The 27,687-nt window shown below is 38.7% G+C and overlaps 1 protein-coding gene across 1 annotated transcript; it reads left to right on the top strand.

Annotated features, from left to right (window-relative positions):
- Positions 1–792: 792 nt before the first annotated feature.
- Positions 793–25,498, top strand: wt1a (WT1 transcription factor a). The gene is given in 10 exon segments (XM_018704095.2): positions 793–1,746; positions 5,491–5,613; positions 7,371–7,473; positions 10,485–10,568; positions 16,937–17,036; positions 19,806–19,950; positions 20,769–20,858; positions 21,275–21,358; positions 22,971–22,993; positions 22,995–25,498. Coding segments are annotated over 10 exon segments (1,326 nt in total). The 5' UTR covers positions 793–1,271; the 3' UTR covers positions 23,094–25,498.
- The last annotated feature ends 2,189 nt before the right edge of the window (positions 25,499–27,687 follow it).

The following is a 27,687-nucleotide window of genomic DNA, read 5'->3' as shown; positions in this document are numbered from 1 at the left end:
GAAATGTATTGTCACGCGGGCTGTTCATCCGCGCGACCAACTATTAATCTGCCAAAAAATAAATTAGGTCATTATAGTTTTTTTCATCATCAAAATGATCAAAACAATTGTAGAGTGTAAAGCAGACTATACGTTTGATTGATCTACACAAACTATCGCATTTAATTAAAAAAATTCTTACCTGTATTTATTTATTTCGTGTGTGCGTGTGTCTTTCCTGCGCACGGGGCCTGGCCTTTACTGTTTCTGTCTCACTGAAGTTCAAGGTTTAAATTTTAAAATGTAGGTTGCTTTTTTTTCTGTTCAGAAAGATCTTCAAATAGATAATGTGATGGTTCCTGATTGAAAATAAGGCCTGCATTATACAGCCTATCTGTACTTGGAAAAAAAAAAACACTAAAAAAATAATTGGCATCCAAGCCTCTCAACAGTAAAGTAGATTGATAGCTCTACAACTACAACTTCATGAAACAAATGCAGAGTTCATGGGATATTTTTCTCAACAAGATGTGAGAAGATTACATGATAATCACTTTTTCCACATTGGCCTAAATATTTGATTATGAGGGAAGATTAATTTTATTATTTTAGTGATTGCAGGTCAGAATATTTTGATATAGGCTGTGTGTGTGTGTGTGTGTGTGTGTGTGTGTGTGTATGCCTTCTGTTCACCTTACAGTGAGTGAATGAAGTCAGAGAGCTCCTGTCCCTCATCACCTCCTGACTCCACCCCCTACCCCTCTCTCACACACACACACTCACACACAGAGGCTGAGAGCTGGGAGGGCTACTCCTCTTCACTCTTCCACTCCTCTCTCTCATTCACAGAGAAAGCTCTGAGCAGAAACCTCTCTCCTCCTTGAATGGGCAACATCTCTCTGTGCCAAACGATCTTTCTATGCTGTTATGGATGGAAACTGAAGATCGCAGTTCATCATCGTGTTTCATTTTTCTTTATTTCGTCTCCGTCCACTCCCGTGGAGAAAAGTGACTTTTCTGTGTCGCCATGAACTTCTGTCAGACCTAAGAAGTTTCCAGAGCAGCTGTGTGGTGTCGTAAACAACTGAAGCTGATCAAGAAGACTCGTGAAAGAGAAGAAGTGCTCCTTACAGTGAAGGAAAAACTTTCTAAAGATTTAGAGGGTGGTGACTGTTTTGGGTTTGGGTCAGCCAGATACATGGGCAGGGAGGCAGACAGGTAGAAAGTTACAAGGAGGTAAATCAAATTTAAAAATAGCCTACCATTTTTCTCCTTGTCTCCCTTGGACCAGAATGGGTTCAGATGTACGTGACCTGAACTCCCTGCTGCCTCCAGTCCCGGCGGGACCCAGCCCTGGCTGTCCAGCCCTGCCCGTCAGCACAGCCCCTCAGTGGGCTCCCGTCCTGGACTTCCACACTGCCCCCTCCCCTTATTCCTCCCTGGCTGCCCCCCACACCACCTTGGGGCCACACTCCTTCATCAAACAGGAACCCAGCTGGGGGGCTACTGGTGACCCTCACCACCATGATGCTGACCCCCACTGTGGCCTCAGCGCCTTCACTGTTCACTTTTCAGGCCAGTTTACAGGGACAGGGGCCTGTAGGTACGGGGCGGCATTCGGGGCACCTCCGCCTCCACCCCCACCCCCCAGCCAACCACCATCTGTGGCCGCCCCACACCACCACCAGCCCCCTGGCAGGATGTTCACCAACCCACCATACCTGACCAACTGCATGGACACACAGCAGGCAGCCCGCAACCAGACAGGTAGGGCTGGAGAAAGATGATGGCTATGTGTCTGTGAGTGAGTGTTTTCTGTGTAGATATCAGAGTTAGAGGTCAGTCAGTCATCACCTTTTTTAAAAACACTTTTGCTCTCAGAAACTTTGATCACATCTGGAAGAAGTTTTGTCATCTGCGCTGTTTTTGCTTCATTTAGTTTTCACATCCTTCCTCTCAGAAAGCTTCTTTTTCTGTGTCAGCAGTGTTGATGACGTTCACTTTTCCATAACAGGCAGATGACATTAAATGTTGAAGTAGGATAATTGTTTAATTTATGCTGCTATAGGTAAGCACAGAGATGGTGTAGATTCATATTACCCACCTTTTAATATGCATATGTTTTTTCCATACTTCAGTTTATTTTGTATTTCAGATTTACCCATCTCATGTAAATCTTAAGTATGAAACATCGGTCACATAATGATTTTTCAGTAATATTACAGATGTAAAGAATTATTTAATGCGGTTTAGAATGACTCGTGTTGCCTTGACTGCCTGGCCTCAGTTTACTCAGATTTCAATGCTTAGAGTATGCTTATGAGTATGCTCACAGAGTATGTGACAAACAATTGAAAAGCACACACAGGTAGCTGAGAAATCCTATGTGACTGTGATCATTTGGCTCCAGTAAAGAAAAGTGATGCAAAGAAATGGACGCTTTTAAATTTTCTCAATTCTTACAGGAGTTACAGGATGATGGCTGAGAGGACAAACTTGGATAGTAATTGCACATGTTCCCTGGTAATTAGTCGTAGGTTAATTGTTTACTGAACACTTCACATGTACTCTCAAAGAAGTCTATGCAAGTTCACAAAACAATTACATTACAGCTGTAGAAGTATTGTGTGATGTAGGAATCAGTATTGAAGCAAACTATATCAGTGCTTGTAGCATAGTACTTTTTGTAAATGGCACATTTGAAGAACATATCACAGTTTTCAAAAAAGTACCAACTGCAACTTTACATGGGCAGCGTTCTTGAACTTGTTCTGACCCTAAACTTCTGTTTATATTAATCAAAAATTTTGTAATTGGCATATTCATGTTCCTTTTTAAAAAAAAAAATCTCTATGCTTGTAGTGTGGTATTTCTTTTTAATATTGTTATTTTAGGACTAAATATTTAAAACAGAGTTTTGCTTGTATGGATTTTTAATATTTAATCCTCATTATCTTGGAAGTAGAACTAAATTCTATTAATTCTCGGCTCAGGTCTTTGTAATGAAACTCTTCTGTTATAGTGAAGGAGAAAGTTAATTCTATTACAACAATAAGTCTAAGAGAGTTATTGTAATAAAAGGTATTGCATGTTTTGAACACTTAACAATAGCACAGCAACAGCTGAAGTGCACGAAATCAGCAACTGCTCCAACATCATGTCAGACAAAAGTAATGTTTAAAATTTGACACATAAATACATGTTCCCAAGATTTAGTAATTGTTTTTTGCACAGCGTCTTAAGACATTAAAATGCAACATAAATCAACATGATCCAGTATTTTTGAGGGTTCAGCTTTAATTAAAAGAGGAAGTTTTCTTCAGCTTCATTTTAGCTATTAGAGTCTATTATTTGTTTTACCTTTGAGTTTTATACACACACACACACACACACACACACACACACACACTCACGTTCTTCTCTCCTCTTTTTAATACATCATTAGTGCATCTGTAACATCACATTGTGCAAGAAAATCATTTGACATCTTCTTTAAAATGTCATTAATCAGAGGAAAATTGATAGAATGGGATTCATACCTATACCTATACCCATTCATACCTATGATACCTTAAGTACATTGTATTAAACACCTTACACTCCTGGGGGTTTCTTGCCAATCACATTTAATCCCTGGGCTGTTCTAGTTAGGATAATGAATCTGTTAGTGGTAACCCAACAGATTAATTAGTAATAACATGCCTATCAAGCAGATAATTTTGGAATAACATTCCAATGGAAGAGCTGAGCTGACCTCTGACCTGTTTTATCTGCTCCCCGCTGTGGCTTGACGAGCACAGGCAAACAAACAGCAGGACAGAGTCGATAGCAGAACAGGGTCACACAGGGACCATCATGTCACCGTGAACTCCATCAAAGGAGGATTTCTTTCTTCTGGACGAGCAGCACAGTTACACTGCTTCATATTTCGAAACCATTTACTCCTTTAACTTTTACAATATATGCTTGTTAACAGAGGGCTGCAAGTGCAACTGAAACATTGTTTTGGTAATTTGTTGGAATGAAAAAAATATGGATTCAAATTTCAGAGGGAACATGCTTTTTATTTTATTTGTTTTATATAACAGTTACCTTCTGTGCACATTTATCAGTATACTTACAGTGAACTATTAACATCAGAACGGCTTATGTTTAAAGATAATGCCTGAAATGAACATAACGTAATCATCTATATTTAGAAGTAGCAAAAGACAACAAAGGGATCTGAAAAGTATAATCTAAAAAGAACATAAATACACTGGTATAGATGACAAATAACATGAATATGAGGAAATGTGATTTACAATAGACAATTTTTCACTATATTGAAATGAGAAGGTTGAAATGCAACTATTTTTCTAACATTTCAACAACACTGAAGATCGTGACAGCCAAAGTAATAAATAAGTATTTGTCTCCACACTTCCAAATTTTCCAGCTGAAAAAAAATTGACCCTATTGCTTGTCATTGCTGGATATCACCCTGTACACACACACACAGACACACAGACGGGGGGGGGGTAGAAGATAAATGGAGAAGTTTAATGACTATATTTCTCTTCTCTCTCCCCACTTCTCTCACCCACAGAGTAAAGTGAGTGAAAGTGTTGCATTTAATTTAGCGAAGCATGTATGTGAGAGTGAGAGATAGAATGTGAGTGTGTGTGTGTGTGTGTGTGTGCATCCCTTGCATGTGGGTGATTTATGAGAGTGGGTTGTGCCCTTTAGGTCAGCCAAGGTCATGAGTCAGGTCTGGGGTGTCAGGCACAGATCTAGTCTAATCTGATCAGTGTGTGTGTGTTTGTGTATGTGTGTGAACATGTATGTGTGCTGTGTGGAGGAATCATCCAGTTACATATTTATGAGTTCTCTTTCATGTAGTTTAATAAAGGTACAGGCTGATCTCAGTTGTAGCATCTCTGGAGTCTCCTTTGCTCTGCGCTCTCAAAGGAAAATATATCCTAAATGTAGAAAGTTTCTCAGACCATTACACAGCAACAGGAAATCATAGGGATAAAAAATTGTTTCATTTTAAGTTATTTTAAGTAATTTTTTGTAGGTTGTCAGGTGAGTTAGAGCCCAGTGTGATAGATAATAAATCTTTTTAAGTGTCTCTAAAATATTAGTTAAAATAGTTCTTCATATATACGTCCATAGCATACATACATAGATGGGAAAGCAGATTTAGAGCATGTAATTACATTAGAACAAATACACTGTTTACAAGTTAGAGATACAAATACATTTTTATTCATCTTGAACTATTTTGATGTTTGTATTCATAATAATAATTTTTTTGTATTAATAATAATAATTTTACTTTTCAAATGAAATAAAACACTAGCATTGTGTCTTTGTAGCTGGTGACCTAAATATAAAATTACTGAAGCAAAAATTGATTCCAGTGATATGAAAATAATATGTGATCTGGATTATATTTGAAAGTGACTTTTCGACTCATTAATGCGTGCTGTGGCTGTGTATTTACAGCTTTTTCTTTCTGTGTTGCAGGTTACAGCACAGTTGCATTCGATGGAGCTGGTAATTACAGTCACACTCCTACACACCACAGCTCGCAGTTCTCCAACCACTCCTTCAAACATGAAGACGCTTTAACTCAGCAGAATGCTATGGGTGAGTGTGTGTGTGTGTGCGCGTGTGTGTGTGTTGAATATAAATATGAAAGGCATTACAGTCCACACAGAGAGGAGAGGAGAGGAGTTTTATAGACACCTGAGCTTATTTTGTCCCATAAAGTTGTTGTGAATCAGACACAACCTCAACTGCAGAAAGAGTGAACCTGAGAAAAATAGGACTGACATTTTCAGGCTCGCCACCAAACTGTATAACAGAACCTACATAATACCTAAAAATACGGCTAGGCCCTATTTTACTATAACCTTGGACAGTTCAGGAAATATGAGAGAAAAACACAGACTCTTCTAATCATATGTATGTTCTCAGCTTTCATGTCCATTTTAACCATTTAAAAAATAAACTTCATATTGATTATTTACAGTTCATTAATGTATCTTTTCAGTGGTGCCCTGCTACTATTAATATTTATATTGAAATATATGTTATTGATGTTACAAACACTTTAATATGTGATTTAAAGATTGTTTTGCCTCATCTACTCATGAATTCCTCTGAAAAGAGGTTTTTTGTTCCCTATCATGATTGGATTTAGCCACTGTCTCATTTAGTTATGTGAAACAACAAACTGAATTACAGTTTGTCTGTTTGTTAATCTGGTAATTTCTACTAACTCTAAGGAAAAGCCTAACTAATGATGATTAGCTTAATTATAGGTAATGCTGTGGCTTTCCGACTAGCTTGCTTTCAGTTGCTGTCTTGCTTTAGCTGTGTGGATATCACAGACTTTATACAATTCTGTGGCATAATCGTTTTCAAAGTAGTAGCAGTAGTTTCAAGATAATAAAACAGATTCAGCTCAATTTTGACCAAGTGTGTTTTGCCCTTGGCAGTTCTGTTACAAATTTCTTCTCCCAGAATTTCCAACCAAACTGACATTAAAGTCTATTTAAAATGTAAGAAATAACTTTTAACAAGAGTTAACAAACAAATGAGCTTTAGGGGTTTCCTGTGATCGAACTTCTCCTGTGCAGGTTGAAAATGACACATTTCACTCAGAGTAATGTGGCTATCTATTTTTTATCTTTCCAGTAGTCACTTTTCTTAAAAAAAAAAAAAAAACTCTGTTTCAATAAGAACAAAAGCAGATCTTCATGTGCATTTAAAGCCACTGTGTGAGTGCACAGCTGTGTCTGTATGGCAGCTCCTTGGCCCTCACCTAGGGAGTGTCTTGTCCCTTATTCTGACATCTCTGCCATGACCTCGCCTGTCGGACGTATAAATCAGCAACATCCTGACTCACAAACTCCCTCATCTCCTCCACTTATCCCTTCTTTCATCCACCTACCTATCCCTTTAATCCCTCCCCTACACATGTTATTGGTAAATATTTAAATGTGTGTTTTATGAAGCCGCCGTAAATTTCTCCCGAGTTTTAAAGATAAGTGAGAGAACTGGAGCAGTGAGGGATTTTGGAATGTAGGGAAATGTCGAGGGAGCCATTCACTACACTGCTTTGGAAACTCAGAGAGAGAAACTTGAAGTGAAAGATCTTTATCTGTTGAAGAAACTGGCAAAAAGTAGAAGAAGACAAGAGAGGGCAAAGTTCAAAGAGATGAAATATGAAGGAAGTTTAGACTAATCTCCTCTTAGTGTGTCATGGATGACTTTAAATTCATACTTAATGAGTATATAGAGAGACAGTACAAATGCATTGCATTTCCAAATATATCTTATAAATGTGTGTGTATGTGTGTGTGTGTGTGTGTGTGTGTGTTTGCACCCATGCCCTGTAGGTGAGCAGCAGTATCCTGTACCTCCACCTGTTTATGGATGCCACACACCTTCGGACAGCTGTACAAGCAGCCAGGCTCTGCTGCTGAGGAACCCTTACAACAGGTAACACACATGCATTCACACACATTTGCTGATGGTTTTTGCAGCATACCTGCTGTCTTCAAAATCTATCTGTATAATAAACAAACAGAAACAAATCTCAAAATGTTTCAAAAACCATTGTTGATTGTTCCGCATCAAAGTGCAATAACTCAGTGAAAGGTAGCAGGATGCAGTTTTGAACAGGATGTTCACCTTCAGGACAGGTCTGTTTGCCATTGTGGCTTCCTTTCTGTTTTTGTTCTCCTTCCATGAGAAGTGCAGTTTTCTCCCTGAAGTGGTTTAGAAGCTCTAATTCCTGATATTGTTTATATGCTGGTTAATAGCCTTCTGATGCACACCACACCCACAAAAGTCATGGTGCCACTGAAGGAAATGAACTAACACTGGCAGGAAATTCTGACGTGAAGCAGGTTGATTTACTAATGGGAAATTACTGCAAAAATATTTTGGAACAAGTTATTCTCTTTTCCATTGACAGAACTATGCAGGCTAATCATCATTATTTTACTATGCAATGTTTCTCTTTTCATTTCAAATCATTCATGATGTTTCCAAACAAACAATTTACCCACATTTCTTTGTCTGATGAATCTTTTTTTTTTTTAATTCTAATGATGTTTTGGAATATAAAGTAAAAGCCTACAGTGATGGCACACTGCTTCTCATTTTGTTGAATCACATTAAGGCATTTTTCTGTGATCAGACTGTGATTTGACAGCTTCTTTCTTTGTCGAATGACATACATAAAACGCCAAACAGCTCAACTGATGGGTCACTCTGCTCTTCTCACTGATGTGAAGTTGAGAGGATGTGATTTATTTTTGCTGCTTGGCTGGCATCTAATTGTTGATCTTCTTGCCATACTTGCCATAAAAGCAGAGGTTTTATGAATAACATTAATGATGACTCTGGCCTATATTCAAGTGTCCGACTACACCATGGCAGTGTGCCAGCACGCTCCGTATCAGGACCCTGAATCTCAAGTCTTCCACAAAAAAGCATGCAGCCTTTTCATTCACCACAATCTGCAAATGGATAAAGTCTAGTCCCACCATCATTATAAGGCCGGGAATCTCAACTTCTTCTGTGTGGTTCCTCTGCAGTGGAAATGAGTTAATAATTCATTTCAGTCAGCTGAACTCAGGTGTGTTCAGAAATCGCTTGAATACCTGCCTGTTCTGCGAGTTCTTACTCTTGAACACTATTTCTTGAGCCTTCTCTAGCTCCTTATTTAAAAAGGTACCTCAGTTCTACATCACTGTGGACAAAAGCGTCTGCCAAATGAATAAATATAGTATGTGAGCATGTTGGCCACAATGCAAACCACTTCACACAGAACCTGACCAGGAGAAACTATCAAATATTTGTCTCCATATCTGCCACTACAGTCAACTACTGTATATTTCATAAATCATATACAGGTTTTAATAAGCCTCCTCTACTTTTAATAAACTAGACATTTTAAAGGGGTACACCTCCTCACTGTACACTCTCCAAAGCATTTAGTTATTGTCATATTAATAAATGTAACATTCTTCACATGCCACTGAGGCTTTGTGATCCATCAGTGGAGGGACTAAAAGAATTCTCTGCAAATACTAACAAGCAGGGATGGATTGGGGTGTGTGTGTGTGTGTGTGTCTGTGTGTGTGTGTGTGTGTGTGTGTGTGTGTGTGTGTGACTGTGTGTGTGTGTAAGAGACAGAGAGATGGAGAGAGAGGGAGAGAGAGAGCTGTGGGGTGTCCTGAAAGTCTCAGTCTGAGGGTCTTCTTTGTCATAAACATAACTGATAGCCACTCAACACACACACACACACACACATACAACACACAGAAAATGCATACAAACACACACACACACGGCTGGGAATGCTCATACAAGTTGACTTGGATGTCTAATCTTGCAGCCTGGTACCAACAGGACTATATTTACTCTACAGGCTGTCAGCTTGGCCTGCTGGAACAACATGAAATGAAAACATGCTGAGGTCTTATTATTAGAGAGAGAAAAAGTCTCTCCCCCTCTCTCTCCCTCACACACACACACACACACACACACATAGCCACAGAGGCACACACTGGGTCTTCTCATAGTAAGAAACAGAAGTAGAGAATGGATGGAAAAAGTCTGTGTATCAATTGGTGACCTTCAAACATAAACTTAATTTCAGTTCTGAAATTGTCTTTAAGTAAATGAGAAATTCATATAACCCGCACTCAAGGCAACTATCACTCCTCATGCTTACCTCTCACTTTCTTCCTCTGTTTATTCAAAAGAAATCATGGTTTACTTCTTGTGAACCAAAGAGGTTTCCCATGAAAGATACACTGCACTGCACCACACACTGTGTGTTTAGGGCAGAAAAGTTTTTGTTAAATGGATGCAGATATATATATATATATATATATATATATATTATATATATATATATATATATATATATATATATATATACATACAAGTTCAACAGTATTTCAGCTAAAATACCATTTGTGCTCTGTTGGCTTTGTTCCCCTCCTGTACTGTAAAATACTACATAATGAGCAGGGTACCAGGCACCACATCTCCCCCATCCAGGCTACTAGAAGCCTGCAGGTGGTATGATAGAGGGGCTGTGGTGTCAGGGAGTGAAGGCTATAAATCCACTGTGTGTGAGAGAGTGTGTGTGTGTGTGTGTGTGTGTGTGTGTGTGTGTGTGCCTGTGTTTGTGGCAGTGTATTTAATCATATAGCAGGTCTGAATAATGATTGTGGAGTCTGCTGTGTTTAATGAAAGATGGCTATTAAGGGGAACTTAGCTGTTTTGGTGTCTGTTTGAGGGGTGTGTGTGTGTGTGTGTGTGTGTGTGTATTGGTGGCATTTTTCATTAGACTTCTTCTATGCTTCTACTGAGAACAACAAAAGGCAACACAGCTACACAAAAGGATACTCATGCTCAACCCTGTCCTGATAAATGACAGTCCACTGCACAGCTCATGAGCCTTTCTTCTACATTTTGTCTTCCCTCCACAGCGGAGAAAATTTATATCAAATGACCTCTCAGTTGGAGTGTGTGGCATGGAATCCTGTCAGTACACTGGCATCCACCATAAAGAGGTAGGAACTCATCTGTCGCTCCCTTTAAACAGCAGCGGTCTGCCAAGTGTATGTTATATAAAACAGTGGGAAACAGAGTAAGTTGGACATAAGAGAGGGATCAAAACAATCATTTTGGACCAACTGGCAGCTTAAGAACCTAAAGAACATTTTAACACCCCTCGAAAATCGTGTTTTTGCTGACACCCAGTGATTTAACTTCTCACCCAGTGGTAGGCCTGGGTTTGGTCAGAGGTGCTTCTTTTAGTTTGGTCCATCGAGGAGCTTCTTCAGCATATACCAACATATACCAAAACCTTTTTGCAGGAGCCTGGTCTTGTGGGAATGGTGATTTTTTTATCACATAGCATGTTTTCTGATTCAACTTGATTTTTACTTTATTTCCATGATTCTATTACATATGTCTAACTTGTTCAGCAGACTGCTATAAAAAACACACAGCACACACACAAAGTAGAACTTTAAGCGTAGCTTGTCTTTTTGGAATGTGAGCAAAGTTTTTCTGAAATACCATACGATGATTTTCTATTCTTTATGCCACATAAAATAGCGTGCTTGATGAAAATTGAGAGTTTTTAAAAATAAATGATGAAAATGGAAAATTTTCTTTCCTTGTTTATTTTCATATTTCAGAATCCATGCATGGAGGTCTAAGTGCATTACCAGTAACAGCCAAATAATCTACAATGGTAATCACTAGAGTAGACCTTGATTAAACATAATATATGAAGAGTGATAATGAAAAATAAATATGATGAAATGATAGTATGAATAATGATAAATAATATTCAACTCTAAAATACCACTTTGATTCCTATATTATGAATCTACAGGCCACAGAATAAACAAAGCCTTTCCAAAAGTCCCTCAAGGCAAGGGCGCTGGAACTAGGGGGGCCAAGGGGCCACTGCCCCCCCCCCACTTTACACCTCTAACCCACACTCTTTATGAGTCGCATAATTGTATTGCTGGGTCAATCATTCCCAGCCACTCTAAGACATTAGGTAAAATGAAGCAGGCAAACATAAAACAAGAAGAATATCTAAATATCAATTAAATCAAAGAGGACATTGTGTAACCGTCAGCAGCCAGGATAAGATGTTCAGATTACAGGGAGAAGCGAGGGACCAAGAGACCCAAGTTTCTGTGCCAGTTTATCATTGACGACGTCTTGTAAGATTTCAGAACCTCCACTCTGTCTGTTTCACATCAGTATGTTTGCTTTGGAGCTCTGTTAGTGGCACAATCGTGAAAGTGCACGGCTGCATCGTCCGGCGTCACGCCAGCAACAGGCGATGCACAGAGTAGCGAGAGCCCAATCAACACTGCAGGTTTAGTCCCTCATTAAAAATGATATCTGGAGTGTAAAATGAATTTTAACCACACATATAACAAGGTTTTGACTGAAATGATATGAAATCAACAATAGCTATAAAGTGTTGAGGCCAAATGAGTCTAGAATGTTTGAAATGCCATAAAGAGCAGAACTAGATGCTTTAGCCCTCTAATTCATTTGTGTCTGCTGCTGCTGGTGATGTCATGAAGTTTGCACACACTGTAACACTGCTTGTCTAAGAGCAGGCTTCTCTGTGCCTCTCATGTTCAGTATCTGGAGCTCCCTGTTGTTTATCAAATTCACGATCTTGCGATGTCCCACAAGTGCAGGCAGTAGGGCGGTGAGAGCAGCACCTTTTCCCTCTCCCCCTGTCACCTGTGCACCATGTTGCCCAGCAGCTAGTGTGTGAGCTCAGAGAGAGCTGTGCATAGGGCTCCACATATTCAAAAAATACATGGATTTGTCGCTCAGTATGGGTAGATTAGCCTACTCTTTCTGGCAACCCCACTCTGATATGAATCTGGCTCCTGAGGCTTAAGGTTGTGATGTTCATTGTATCTAACAGAATGAAAGGCTGAAGTCAGCAAAAGAATATTAGGTTGAAGCTCTGTGTACCAAGAATATTCACCTTGTCATGGACCAAAACATTAATCATGTTGGCGGACATGTCAAAATAACACTGGCAAAACACAAAAGGTCACATAGATGGTAAATGAAAGATGGACGAATTACCTGGCAGATAGCAGATAATAATAATACAATCTAAATCTATGCCCAGCTTTGCATTGTACAAATGTTCATCCTCATACACTTGATGATGTTAGAGTGCTTTAGTGACAGGCAAGTTGTATAGTTATTTAGTTAGTTGAAGAAAATCTTACCTTGGTCTTTAAAATTCAGACATCAGTGTAGGCAATATGACATCCCACTTCTCCTGTCCATCTAATTTTCTCTATATAGAATATATACAGTATCAGCATCCACTGTGGAGAGTTAAAACCATTCAGCAGTATGCACTGTACTGTGTGTCACCATGACCTGCAGAGCAGCACGCTGGTTTACGTCTGTGTCAGCTCACAAATACTTCTCTGCTTTGAGCCAACAGACATTCATCATAGTTAACAAATGAATGTGTGTGCATGTGTGTGTGCGTGTGTGTGTGTGTGTGTGTGTGTGTGTGTGTGTGGTGTGTGTGTGTGTGTGTGTGTGTGTGTGCGTGTGTGTGTGTGTGTGTGTGTGTGTGTGTGTGGTGTATGTGTGCCTGATAGAGATGCATACGTGCACAGAAGGTTGGTAGTCAGCAGGAATGGTTTTTGGCTGTGTTGCTGTGCTATGAAGTAGTGTAAAGTGTGCATGTGTGCGGTATGTGTGCAGTTATAGTCACGCATCTATGATTGTGATTTCTAGGCTAGGTGATTGTGTGTAAATGAATGACAGTATGTGATTCTAAACAATAGTCTTGTGGTTTTCTTTTTCATGAACACAAAAGAGGTCCTCACAGAAAGGTGATAAAGGTATATCATGGTGTTTCAGTGGTCTGTCTTAGCTATGACTGTGTTGGTATTTCTCTCTGAGTAGCTCAGTCTGTCGCTCTCTGTTAATGAACAGGAGCAGGGGAAGGGAGAAGAGGTGTGAGGGAGTAGTATGGTTGAGGAGGAGGAGAAAGGAAAGCAATAAAAGGAAGACAGTGTCAGTGGAGATAAAGAGGAATGGGATGAGGAGCAGGAGATGAGGAAGGGGAAGTGTATTGGAGTTGAACCTGGAGAAGGAGAGTAGATAGACTGATTCCAAATGTTCATGCTGACCTCACATTACCTGCTGCAGGGGTGTTTCTGTGGACAGTTACTGTTCTCAATATTATAATACCCTGATTTATAGTAGTACATTATTGTTTGCAGTGTTATTTGATCATATCAGAACAAACCAAGGAGCATATTTAGTCTTGCTAACTCTGTCAGTGTTTTTTGTTTGTTTTATTGTTTTATTTAGTCAGTTTTAAGGTTACAGTGCTATGAATTGTGGGTAATTCACTCAAGTCTGCAGACTAGATGGAAAATGTGCATAAATGAGATAGAGAAGAGGATTGATACCACTCTCATCTCTCAGTGGTACTGTATGTAACAAATGCCAGCAGCTGGTTAGTTTAGCATAAAAACTGGAGCTAGCTTGTCACTGTCCAAAGCTAACAAATTCCACTTACAGCACCTCAGTAATTAATATGTTATATTTGTTAATTTAATTAATACAAAAACTTTTACATTGAGGTTTTATTACCTTTGGATAGAGCAAGGTTAGCTTGACACTTTTCAGCAAGAAAGTGAATAAGCTTATCTACAAAAATGTTGAAAGATACAGGTTTCAGAGGTTCATGAGGGAGCCCTAGACAAGTTATTTTTTTTTATTATATTTTTCATTATTATTTCATTATTCATAATGGGACTACTCTGCATATAACTGTTACAAAAACTCTAAGTTACATTCTACTAACATGAAGCAGTTGATTCACAGCCAAAATGGATACTGCAGATGAAGTATGTTCAAGAACAATAAAGTCAGAGTAATAGTATGAAACGTAGTTGAAATATAGTCAGTGATGCGTGATGTCCAATCTAGTGGACGGATGATTAATCGTAATTTCCTCCTAATATATAATCAATATTTGGACATTTTAACAATGCTATTACTCCTTAGATGTTACTTGATGTTACCTTTTTTTTTTTACCTGCAGGGCTGGCAGATATTCCTGAGCTGCTCAGCATTTCTGGCCATCCATCAGTCATCTTGGTTTTGATAAATTTGTGTTAGACTTGACACTAGATGTGCAATTCTACCATCAAAACCCATGCACATACAAGAAAACAGCTTTTAAAAAACAGCTGTCACTGTAGTGACCACTATGTGTGAAAGGATAAAATATATTTTTATTTGTTGCATGTTAAGTTGTAGTAGCTGTATTATTTGCAATTGCTGTGTTGTTCTGCTAGTCTTGTTAGTCCAGATAGCTATTTGCACTCAAAGTTCATCAAAGTCATTTCATATCACCTTTTGTTGCAATGACAATGTTTATTTTCATGTCTGAAATTTCTCACCGCAAACTGCTGCTCTCACTAAAAACCTGTTATTTGTCAATGTGGTGTGCTCAGTGAAGACTGAACCCAGCACAACCCTCCATCCTTGTGAATCACACTGAGGAAATAGTTTGTTGAATGGAGTTAAAGGAGTCTCAGTGAAAGAGCCCCTGACTAAGGTGTCCCAACTTGTATATTACCTGTACTAAAACTTGAAAGATGAATAAATGAAAGAACATAAATAGCATACAGTATAATTTACACTACTGACATAGTCTTGATGTCGTTCCTGCTGTATCAAGGAGGACAAAGGGTACTTTATGACTGCTTAGCCATACAGTGTACATTCCCTCTGCTGCAGCACAGGATGCAAACTCCCATCCTCCTCGTTTGGTTAGACAGACTGAAATATCACACATTTCTTAGACAAGAGCTTTCTGTTTCTCTGTGTGTTATCATAAGAAGATATGAGAGGCAACACTGGCAGCTGTGTCACACAGAGCAAGTTTTGTTCTGCTCTTAAAGTCAGAGTGAAATACAAAGAGCTGTTTGTATCATACATTATACTGTGGATCTAAAGTAGATAGTGATGATTAGTTTATTTAATCAGTTATCTCATCAAAAGGATTTTTTTTATTTAGAACAAATGAGAAAAAAAATTCTGTTTTAATAGTTTAGATATACTTGGGTGCATGGTGGTGCAGTGGTTAGCACTGTCACCTCACAGCGAGAAGGTTCTGGGTTCGAGCCCAGGGCTTTTCTGTGTGGAGTTCGCATGTTCTCCCTGTGCCTGTGTGGGTTCTCTCTGGGTTACTCCAGCTTCCTCCCACAGTCCAAAGACATGCAGGTTAACTGGTGACTCTAAATTGCCTGTAGGTGTGAATGTGAGTGTGAATGGTTGTTTGTCTATATGTGGCCCTGCCATGGACTGGCCGATGTACCCCACCTCTCACAGCTGGGATAGTCTGTCTTCATTTTGCATGCTGACATTTGTAAATTGGCATCAGACACCGAGCTGTGACTCATAGGAATGTCATTAGTTTTGTACTTATTTAGCACTGGACAAATGTAAATTTGGACCTGATAATGTTGCTAGATAAAAAAGTTAAGAGGTCACTAAAGCTGCTACAATTCATCCAGAGGGAAATGAAAAAATGAACGTCTATGCTACATTTTATGGCAAACCTGCCAAAAGTTGTTGAGATATTCAGTCTGGTCCAAAGTGGTGGACTCACCATCTGACCAACATCCTGCGATCATGACTATAAATACAACTTGAACAAATACTGCACAGCACCATGATAAAGTTTTATCAGAGGTGGCATCTGTAGTCATGTTTATATTACATGGTTTTATGACGTCAACATACATGTGTCTCTGGTATCAGTTTAAATGTGAGCACCTTCATTACAAATGCCAGCTGATTCTGTATCAGGATTTATTGTGCCTAAGAGATCAAAGTTTAACCTCTAGGTCCAAATTTATTACACAAGACATACACATGCATAAACTGAGGCACCCACAGGGTTCAGCTGGAAATATGCTCTTACAAAAGAAAAACCAAAAATAAAGCATACATCAACACGAGTTACCTCTCTGCAGTCTCTGAGTCTACAAATGATTGGTCTGTGTTTTGCATTATGGGCTGTATGTGTCAAGGTGAACATTTTGAATAATGATATCTTCCTGACCCTACTGTACCTGCACACAGTATGCTCAGTCTGCTCTATATATCTACCAATGTTTGTTACACTGTATGGATTTATGGCATTGAATCATGCTCTTGCATCTTGTTGGCTGATGTCTGTCTGCTTAACATCATACTGTATATGACTGCAGTCCATGCGGAGACCATCATTTTACCTGTGACTTTTTGTGATTGTAAAACATTCCAGTTTTGTTTTCGAGCAAAACCTGTTTTGATCAGTCACCATCGTCATTCTTCTCTGTTTCTGTGTTGGCAGCCATGCAGCAGGCTATGACAGTGACCCCAGCACCCCCATGGTGTACAGCTGCAGTACACAGTACCGCATACACACACATGGAGTCTTCAGGGGCATACAGGTACATGCTGCGTCCTTATTCTTTGTCTGCACATACTGTTGTTACTGTATATGTTTAGTGTCAAGATCATACTGAAAAACATCAGTGTAATAAACTGGAGGAAAAACACGTCACTCATTTTTAAATGACTAAACTGAGAGAGATGAGTGAAAGAGAGGCTGATGCAATGACCAGGCTATGTGAAGAGGAAATAGTGATATGTAACAGAGCAGACATTTACAAGCAAGCACATATTAATGTCTTCACTTGAATACACACACACACGCACGCACACACACACACACACACACACACACACACGCACACACACACGCACACACGCACACACACACACACACCGCACACGCACACACACACACACACACACACACACACACACAGAGAGAGAGAGAGAGACATTTGTAAGAGGCAGCTCAAACAGCCAAGAGGAATCTTTTTCCATCAAGCCATTTGCAGCCGAGAAACACACACTCACATAGGGTTTCACTGAGTAAAGATACAGTTTCCATCCAGGATCAGCATGTTAATAAATCATTAGATTTTAATTATTGTCTGTCAGCGGCTCTACAGCACAGGGAGCAGAGATTCTCCAGACCTGCTCTTGGTCCACAACAGGACTATTTGAGATCTTTCTTTCTTTTTAGGGTCTGTTTCATCAATCACCCTGCTCCTTGTCTTTCTTTGCCACTTATTTTTGCTTTGCTCCTTATTTTTTATTATAGCAATTACACTAATTCTCACTGCCAAAGGAAACACATTTCACAGCTGTGGAATTTCATTCATATTAGTTTATGACCAGAAAAAGTGATTGCACAATTTGTTGAAAACTGGATCCTGTGATCAAGAATCACACAATAGATTACTGAATGTCAATAGGTTTGGTAATTTCTCTCTTTGATAAACTCTAATTAAACTAGCAATCCCTGCAGTCAGACATGTTGGATTAGTTGTCATTTAGTCGAGTGTGGGTCCCAGAGTGTGCAATAATAGGAAAAAAAATCACATTCAATTGTGTAACATATGTAATTGATCCAACAAAAATAATTGTGAAATAATTTTTAAAAAATGTAAAACTCGACACAGTATTGTGAAGTTATTCCATCATTCTTATTTTCATGGAACATTTTTTGAGTTAATTTTTCTATAATAGAAATTTACATTTACTTCATAATAGCAGTTTTCAGAAAATACAACAACATTTCACAAAATGGAAAGAGTAGAGACAACAGCTCTTCCACCTGTCAGTTCAGAGTTTATCCAGTGATATGTTCACAGTCGGTGGGTGACAGCACCGAGCATAAGGATACACTGCATATTACAGTTTTTCTGAATTGCCAAAACACATTTCCTGAAATTTCAGTAAGAGTAAACACAAACTCCATAATTCAAGCTACACTCACAAATCCTTTGACTTGTCTTGTAAATTTAAATAATTGATTCAAAACTATGTTAACTTCATTCAAAACCAAACACTGCTGTCAGAAGACACTCAGAGCCAGCTAATGCATACACACTACTCAGCAATCACTACACACTATATAAAAAAAATGCAAAACACTGCACTCTGGGCATAGCAGGAAAAAAACCTTTATTTGCTGTAGGACGTTTGCACATTCCTGCCCACATGACAACAGGAGTGTTAGTTGTGTTTAACTTTTGGGGCCTGTGTGTGTCATTCTGGGTCAAAGTGCACCACATTGCAAAATGTGTTTTGTGAATGAGAATGTGTTTCGAGTTTTGCAAAATGGGTGATTCAGATTTGATGACATTATTTTGGCAGGTTAGAAAACTGGATTTAGTGTTTGGTGTTTTCAAAGTGAAGAGCCAGTTTTAGCAGCAGCATCTAACTGGTTAATTCAGTCTGTGGCTAGACTGATTTACAGGAGCTAGCTAACACTGAGGTTATGCTTGCATTGTGCATCACCTAACACACTTTAGATTCAGATTCTTTACATAATGAGGTCACTCATTTTCAACGTATTCTGTTTCAGTATAATGTGGGATCTTAGGTTGAACGTATCTTACTTGGGCACTGTGAGTGCTCCTCTCTCCAGTATGTAACAGATGTAATGTACTTATCAATACCTACTAATTACCACAGTTCTGACCTCTAAGTCTGTCTTGCCATTATGCTAAAAAGAGAGGAAATGTAAAGCAGATGGCTGTAGGAGGGGGTGAAATAGTGGTGTACAGAGGGAGAAAAGAGAAAAAGGAGAGTGATGGCAAACATTTTTAGGTAGAGTGCTGGGTATAAAATGGAAACATCTGAAAAAGAAGAGTCCTGAAAGTCATTTACAACAGTGACAAATAGAAAAGTAGAAGAAATAAAGGTTGGAAAGTGACACAGGAGGTTACAAAAAATAAGAAAAAATTAGAAACTAAATTTTTTATTCTGCCATGTGTTATTTTCTGTTCTCCAGCACAGTCTGCAGTGTGCAATGGGGCTGTACTGGGGTGCTCTGGAAGGGGGTCTGTCTAACAGGCGTGACTAATTGCTCCCTTTGGGCCACAGTCAGTCTGGGGTCATTTTACTGCTAATTTCCATTTAATGAATACACACACACACACACACACACACACACATATATATATATATATATATATATAATGAGCCCCACGAGCCAGACACATCACATGTATTTATTTACACAAAGGACAGATTTAATTGCCTGTTTTCTAAATTATATTTTATTGGTTCAATTGCTGTTTTTGCTTGAAATTTGTGTGTGTGTGTGTGTGTGTGTGGTGTGTGTGTGTGTGTGTGTACAGGATGTGAGGCGGGTGCCCAGCATCGCTCCAGCCATAGTGCGCTCAGAGACCAGTGAGAAGCGTCCGTTCATGTGTGCCTACCCAGGGTGCAACAAACGCTACTTCAAGCTGTCTCATTTGCAGATGCACAGTCGCAAACACACAGGTGAAAACAACTGGATGTGTATAATATCACACATATTATGTAGCTATTGACAGCAGTGTTGTTTGTGCCAGTGTTTTGACACAGTCAGATACAGAAGCACAGTTACTTTCAGCAACATGTTCCAACATGTTTGGCTTTAAGAAAAAACATTTACAAGTGATGTTGCCTTTGGCCCCAGTTTCCCTCCAGAAAATACTTCCTGTTTTGTGAATTTAAAAAAATCCTTTTTACGCCCCAGTCAAAGGCAATCTGTGACACCCTGTCATGATGATTTTTCCCTCTATGTTTCAAAAAGAAACATGCAGCCAACAGAGCCAGAATTAGCAGCTAGCTCAGCCAGCTGGTTAATTCAGTGTTATCTCAGCAGTGTTGTGATTCTAAAGTGTAAGACACAAAACTATGAAGAGCAGAGTTTTTCTCTGTCGTCACTCTAACGCCAGCTAACGAGGGAATCCAAAACTCAAACATATTCAGTTTACTATCATAGATAACTAAGAAAACCAGCAAATATTAACATTTGAGAAGTTGGAACCAGTGAATTTTTGCTATTTTTGCTTAAAAAAAATAAAATTATAAATAATTAATTAGTTCAAGAGTGATTAATAAAAATATATATGATTAATTTTCATTACTAGTCACAAGGACAACAGCAGTGTTATGGTCTATGAAATTAAACAAGTAGGCTTTTACACCTTATTTTCCAGTGGGTATTTTGTGTTATCTGTGATTCAATTCAATTCAGTTCAGTTTTATTTATATTGTGCCGAATCACAACAAAAGTCATCTCAATCTAATCTTATGTGTCCCTCTTTGTCCAGGGGAGAAACCCTACCAGTGTGAGTTCACAGACTGTGGCCGGAGGTTTTCCCGCTCTGACCAGCTCAAAAGACACCAGAGGAGGCACACAGGTTTGATTAATTCACTCAGTCTGCCCCTCTGTCTTAATTTTTAAATTTCAGTTCTTTGTCTTTGCTCTCACTACTTGCCCGTCCCCGCTGTTTGCATGACAGCCATGTTGTGGACAATGCCATCTTCTGAAGGGCACAGTTTGCATTTTGTGTATAGTGATGCACTATACTGAACTCCGCTCATATGAAGTTACTTGAGGCTGGCAAAACTTTGGAATGGCTTCCCTGCAAGCCCCTGCTCTACTGTATTTTTCTATCTCCCTCTGTGTGTGTGTGTGTGTGTGTGTGTGTGTGTGTGTGTGTGATGGTGAACATGTGTTTTCTGAATGTATGTGTGAACTTTGTTTGTTTGTATGTGTGTGTGTGTGTGTGTGTGTGTGTGTGTGTGTGTACATGCATACTGTATATGTGTTTAGGAGTTAAACCCTTCCAATGTGAGACGTGTCAGAGAAAGTTCTCTCGGTCTGACCATCTTAAGACACACACCCGGACTCATACAGGTAAAACAAGTGCGTAAACTTTTATTTTTCCATTTTTTCTGCATCCATTTGATATTTACATAAATACAGTAGCAAAGATTAAAACAAAATTAATGTTACAATATAGTGTTTGTACACTCACTGAGCACTAACACCATACCAATTCTAGGTAAGGCCTCCCTTTGTCCTCAAACAGCCTCAATTCTTTGTGGCATGGATTCTACCAAGATGTTGATTCTGGTCCACATGATTCTGGTTCTGGTTGACATGATTGCAACACATAATTTCTGCAGCTTTGTTAGCTGTAATTTCTGCTATCTGGATTCTGGCTGGAGAGGCCACTTATTGGCATATTCATAAAACCAGTTTAAGGCCACTTTTGCTGACAAAGTTATCATGCTGGAAGTAGCCATTAGAAGAAGGTGAATTGAACACAGTCAGCAATAATACTCAAATAAGCTGTGGCATTCAAACATTGGTTAGGAAGGCCCATGTATTTAGGCCTTTGTGGGTTGGTTACCTTGGAGGTGGTCCTCAGAGTCGTTGACCCATCCTGTTGTCATGTGAGTCGTTAGGATCACATGGGTTGACGTATATATTTATGTATTTATTCGTCAATCCATTTTTCCAGCTGAAGACTGGAAAAACATTTTGGTGAGTCTGAGTCTGAGCTGCAGCCTGAGATTTGTGTTCTTGGTTGACAGGAGCTGGAACCTGCCATTGTAGCCCATCCACCTCAAGGTTCAATGTGTGAGATGCTTTGTTGCTCAACACATTTGTAAAAAGTACCGTAATTTCCGGACTATAAGCCGCTACTTTTTTCACACGCTTTGAACCTTGCGGCTTAAACAATGATGCGGCTAATTTATAGATTTATAGACCGATGAAATTACCGAACAGGTCACAGTGGACCAATGAAACTGTCCGAATTAGATCAAACGCACTCACACTAAATTCTTCAGAACAGTCATTTTGCGCTTAAAGCACACACTGGAAAACACACGAAGAAATGTATATGATGCAGCTTTTAAGTTAAAGGCAATCGATCTGGCTGTCGAAAAAGGAAATAGAGCTGCTGCACTGTAAGCTTGGCATCTATGAATCGATGGTGGACGTTGGAGACGCAGCGTGAATGTGTAAATATCTCATGTTACAACGTAGACACCTGCGGCTTATAGACAAGTGCAGCCTATATATATATATGTAGTTTTTTTTTTCTTTTTAAATTTAGTGGGTGTGGCTTATATTCAGCTGTGCTCAATAGTCCAGAAATTATGGTAGTTATCTTTATCTGCTTGATTTTATGCATTGCACCGTTGCCACATGACTGGCTGGCTGGATAATTGTATAGATGAGCAGGTTTGGAGGTGTTATTAAGAAAGTGCTCAATGAGTGTATGTCAGTATGTATATATTATTACTTGATTTGTACTATGAATATGAATATTCTATATAGCTCTCTTAATGCTCCTATTCTGTTTCAGCATGATCAGCATAATCTTCTAATACTTCTTTCATTTTCATTTTCAAATCCCTCCTGTCCTAATTCACCCCTCCTGTCATTACTGTACCGTCCTCTTCCATGTCCATCTCCATTCCATCCTCTGTCCATCCATCCCACCTCTCTCTCTCAGGTGAGAAGCCATTTAACTGCCGGATGGCCAAACTGTCAGAAGAAGTTTGCCCGAAGTGATGAGTTGGTGCGGCACCACAACATGCACCAGAGGAACCTCACTAAGCTTCAGCTGGCCATCTGAACCTGTGTCCAGCCCATATCCCAGTTTTAAATGTAAACATCTGGGTTACATCTGCTTATATTTTCTGATCCCCTTTGCACCTGCAAAATCAGCATCTGTAAAGTCCAGTTGAGTCCTAACGGGTCCCTTAAAAAGTTCGAACAATACCTGTGTATCACTTAAATTTTAATAGCTAGGTACCACAGTCTACACTTGGAGGCAAAATGCTAATCTGTATGTAAGCCATTGAAGAATTCTGGACATCTGGGGGTTAAGTACAATGTGTCTTTGAAACTGTGAAATATGAAATTTAAATGATGAGGCTTGAAATATTCTGTATTCATTGTTGTTTCCAACAAATCCTTTGAATAGACCAAGACCAACAATGTGTGAAAAATGCAGCCTCTCATTGAACTGAATAAGATCACAATATTGTGCTCAAACAAAATGCAGAACTGTCTGCAAAAAAAGTTGAACCCAGCTCAGCTTTTGCCACAATGTAATATCATTTTGTAAGATGCTGCGTTTGCAAATCAAATACATGAACACATACGTAAAATCCTTCCTTGTAACATTTAAGCTACTTTGTGATGTCTTTGCATTTAATAAACCTTGAAACTCATCATCTTACCAGTACCTGAAACAACATGCCCTCACCAACTTGTATTTTTGGCTAGACCGCAAGAGTGGGACTAGCCTAATAAATGCGAGTGTCTGTCACTGACTGCCTGAGTTATGAAGTTACACCATTGGTTGACCAGCTGACTGTTGGAGTTTCCCCATTGTCCATTGCTCTTTCAAAATGTTTTGGCGCAAATAGTTTCTAGTTAATAGTTAATAGTTTCTAGGAGTGAGCCTGTTACTCCTGTTTGACTCCACAGACAATGCTTTTTACTACAATCAATTCATTCTTGGCTTTGGTCTTGATGATTTATTGACAGTGAATAAAATACAGGACATCTCCAGACCTATCAAAAAGATAAATATTTACTCTAGTTTTGAATTTTCATTTCATAATGTCAGTCAGCACGTGAGTTCTTCCAGATTTCCCTAATTCACAAAGCAGTTACAACTGAAAATAGCATTGTCTACTGTTAGGCAGATGGGAATATAAATGTACACAAATCCCATTAGATTTTCAGTTACTTTATAAGGTTCTCATGCCTGGCACTTCTGAATTGGTCCAAAGTGAATCTTGGCCTCTTATCATATAAAGTGCTGAAGAATCTGACAAATGTTACCATCTAAACCATAACTTAACTATTAATATCTTAAAAGTTATGGTCAGCCATGTTCATGCACCCTACAGCTTTGCACGTTCTCAACTGATGTAAATATCTTTTATGTTGAATTTTTCAGTGGCGTATTTATTATCTTTTCATGGACAAAAATGCTTTCACTGGATTGATTTAAAGGGAGAGAGGTGTTACTCAGTGCTCGTATGCAGGATAGCCCTCTCTGCATGCTTGCACAGTTTAACAATAAAAGATTATTATTATTATTATTATTATTATTATTATTATTATTATTATTATTATTATTATTATTATTATTATTATTTTGTAAATTCAAATTAAGCAAACATTTTCTATCTGACGGCAGTGTTTTGGTGTTTTTGTCTAGTCAGCATAACAAACACAGATATGTCTTTATGGTTGTGTTTAAAAATGGTTTGGTTTTTTGTTTTTGAGTAATGTGAAAATTTGATATTTCTTCTAGCAGCACTCTTAATAAATAGTCTGAGTCTCTTGTCTCTATGGTGTGTAAATATTGCTGGACTTTGGCTGTGTTTTTAACACTGCAAGCTCTAAAATATGTCTGCTGGGTCACACTGGGTCCGTGGCCGGGACATTATGGTCAAGATGTAAATAATACTTCTTCACCATGGGAACAGAACTCTTTCCATGGAGAGAAACATGTAACTTAATGGATTTATTTCAGACCTTCTTTGGATGGATCTAGGAACTAGGAACTGTTTATATATTTTTTTCTTTCTTTGATGTATATTAATATTTGAGTCATAAAACAGCAAATGTCAGTGAAACATTTTGTACTCAAAAGTGTGAGATCATGAATGTGTCTCTCTGTGTAAATGTATTGTGACTGTTTTGATACAGTAGCATTTTGTCTCTGTGGTCTTTATTTACTTATTTCTGTATTTCTTGTTTTTTTGTTTTTTTCTTGTTTTTTAATATTAAGGCAACATTTCTTCAACAGTCAGTAATGTATTACTTTACATTATACAACTCACAAGCAGGTCACATAATAGTTCCAGTCTTGGAATGCTGTGTGGATTCAATACATGTACTTCCAGCATCATGAGGAAGTAATTGCTTTTTGTGAAATATGCAACTTTAAGCTCCTCTACCCTGTAAAAAAAATAGACATAAAGGACTTAAATTAAATATATATAAATCTGTACATCAGCTGACCTCAACCATGCTTCCATCCCATAGTTGACAAGAGGAGGTCTCTTCTTCAGTGCACAATATCCTGCACTGTTTTGACTGAAACATTAGAGAGCAGGTTGTGAGTGACAAGACAGAGGAACATAGTTCAGAACCTATGATGCACTCTCTTTCACAATCAGTACACACACACACACACACACAGAGTACAGTACCATCCAGTTTCCTCTCTTTATCTCTCACCAGATTCCTCATTGCATTCCTTGGCTCTCAATAAAAAATGGGTGGTTGGGGGGGGGGTAAAAATGAATATGTTTTCCTACAGCCTCTCTCAGCTCTCTTTTATTCTCTCATACTGCTTCCTTCTTCTTCTTACATCTCCCAGTCTCATTGTCTACCATTAGCATCTTTTTAAGTCACAATCCATTGTTTTGTCGTTTATTTGTATCACATTTATGACCTTCTGCTTCACAATAACTTGAAGATACTTTTTACTGAGGAAATATCCTAAGAAAGACAGCAGTCAACAAGACTTACATAGATGAAAACAACAATTCACAACTTTAACAGCCACCACATTGTTCATGGGGAGAGAAAAAGAGAAAGGACTTGAGCAAAACAAAGATAGAGACATATGGAGGCAGAGATGTACAAAGACAGATACAGCAATGTTTCTTCTGTGAACTTTTATCATAGGTTTAGCCAAAGTGTTAGTGTAAATCAGACAACGTGTCTGATTCCCTTGGTGGAAATCCCCTGAAACTCCCCAGGGCTCTTGTGCTATATCTCAGCTGTCTGACAAGGCGTATATCTCTTATCTCTCTCTCTCTGTGCTCTCTCTCTTTCTCTCTGTGTGAGTGTGTGTGTGTGTTGTGGTGTTTCATCTCTCTTCCAGCCTCATGCCGCTAAAGGCCCCTTTATGTAAGATAGCTGGTCAGTGTAACCGTAGTGTTGTCCACTTTCAATAGCCACATTAGACTATATCTAACAGTCTACTTAGATGTAGAGAAAATATGGATTGGACCCCTTGCAAAATACTGAGAGAAATATTACATACAGTGCATTCAGAAAGTACTCAGACTGCTTCAATTTGTTAATGTTTTGTGAAGTTGACACATAATCACAAAACAAAAACAAGTTTTTGCAAATTTTCTAAGAAAGAAAAAAATGAAATATCACATTGACATAAGTATTCTGACGCTTTGGTATGACATTTGAATTTTAGCTCAGTTCTCTCATCTCCACACAGAATCTCTGGAGCTCAGTGAGAGTGACCATCAGGTTATTGGTCACCTCTGTTACCAAGGCTGTCTCCAGTGATTGCTCGGTTTGGTCTGGCGGCCAGCTCTAAATGTCTTCCATTTACAGAGGCCACTGTGCTCTTGTGACCTTCAATGCAGCAGAAGGTTTTCTGTAGCCTTCTCCAGATCTGTGCCTTGACATAATCCTGTTTCTTCAGCAGCAACTAATTGGTGAAGAATGTGGAACACCTAACATCCAAACCAAAGCTGCAAGGCCACTGAATATTCAGGTGAATATGTTTTTTGCTATGATACAACATTATTGAATATCAGGGCTGTGCATCTGTAAGGTTGCTGTTATGTGAAGTTTTTATGTCCCATGGCAGTCCCAAATTGGTCCATGCAACTTTAAATCAATTCTTGTCCTTGTGGGAGACAATCAGACAGCAAGATTTAAAGGTCCACTGACTCAAGCATTTTCACCTCTGTTGCTTGATTACACTTTTCCTCAGGACTGTGAAGGTCTGAAATCTACCTGGTTTTCTTGTTGGACCTGTGACTGTGGAACAACTATACACCATAATCATTTAAATTGGAACACTGAGTTTTGTGACTTCTAATAATTCCCTGTATAACTGCCCAGCTTCAGCCTGAGCCTGTCTTTTCAACCCCATGCTTGTTGGGGAAACAGACATTTCTCACAGCATATATATATATATATACAAAAAGCACAGATGGAAATAAATGCATTAAAAATGGTTCCAATAAGTATTTAAGTTAGCTGTTCCAGCATCCACAATACAATAAGGCATTTGAGAAAATTTGCCAACTTGAACACACCAAAATTGAAATACCATTCCGATGTTTGATTATGTGTACACCAGAAACATAATACAAGAAATATATAGTTCCTTTTTATTCATACATCTATTCCTTGTTGATAAATTTGTACATGTGTGAAATCTT

This window comes from Lates calcarifer, linkage group LG10, assembly GCF_001640805.2.
Source record: "Lates calcarifer isolate ASB-BC8 linkage group LG10, TLL_Latcal_v3, whole genome shotgun sequence".
NCBI lineage: Eukaryota > Metazoa > Chordata > Actinopteri > Centropomidae > Lates > Lates calcarifer.
Note: the sequence above shows the minus strand (reverse complement) of the source record. Positions and strands in the feature narration are given on the sequence as shown.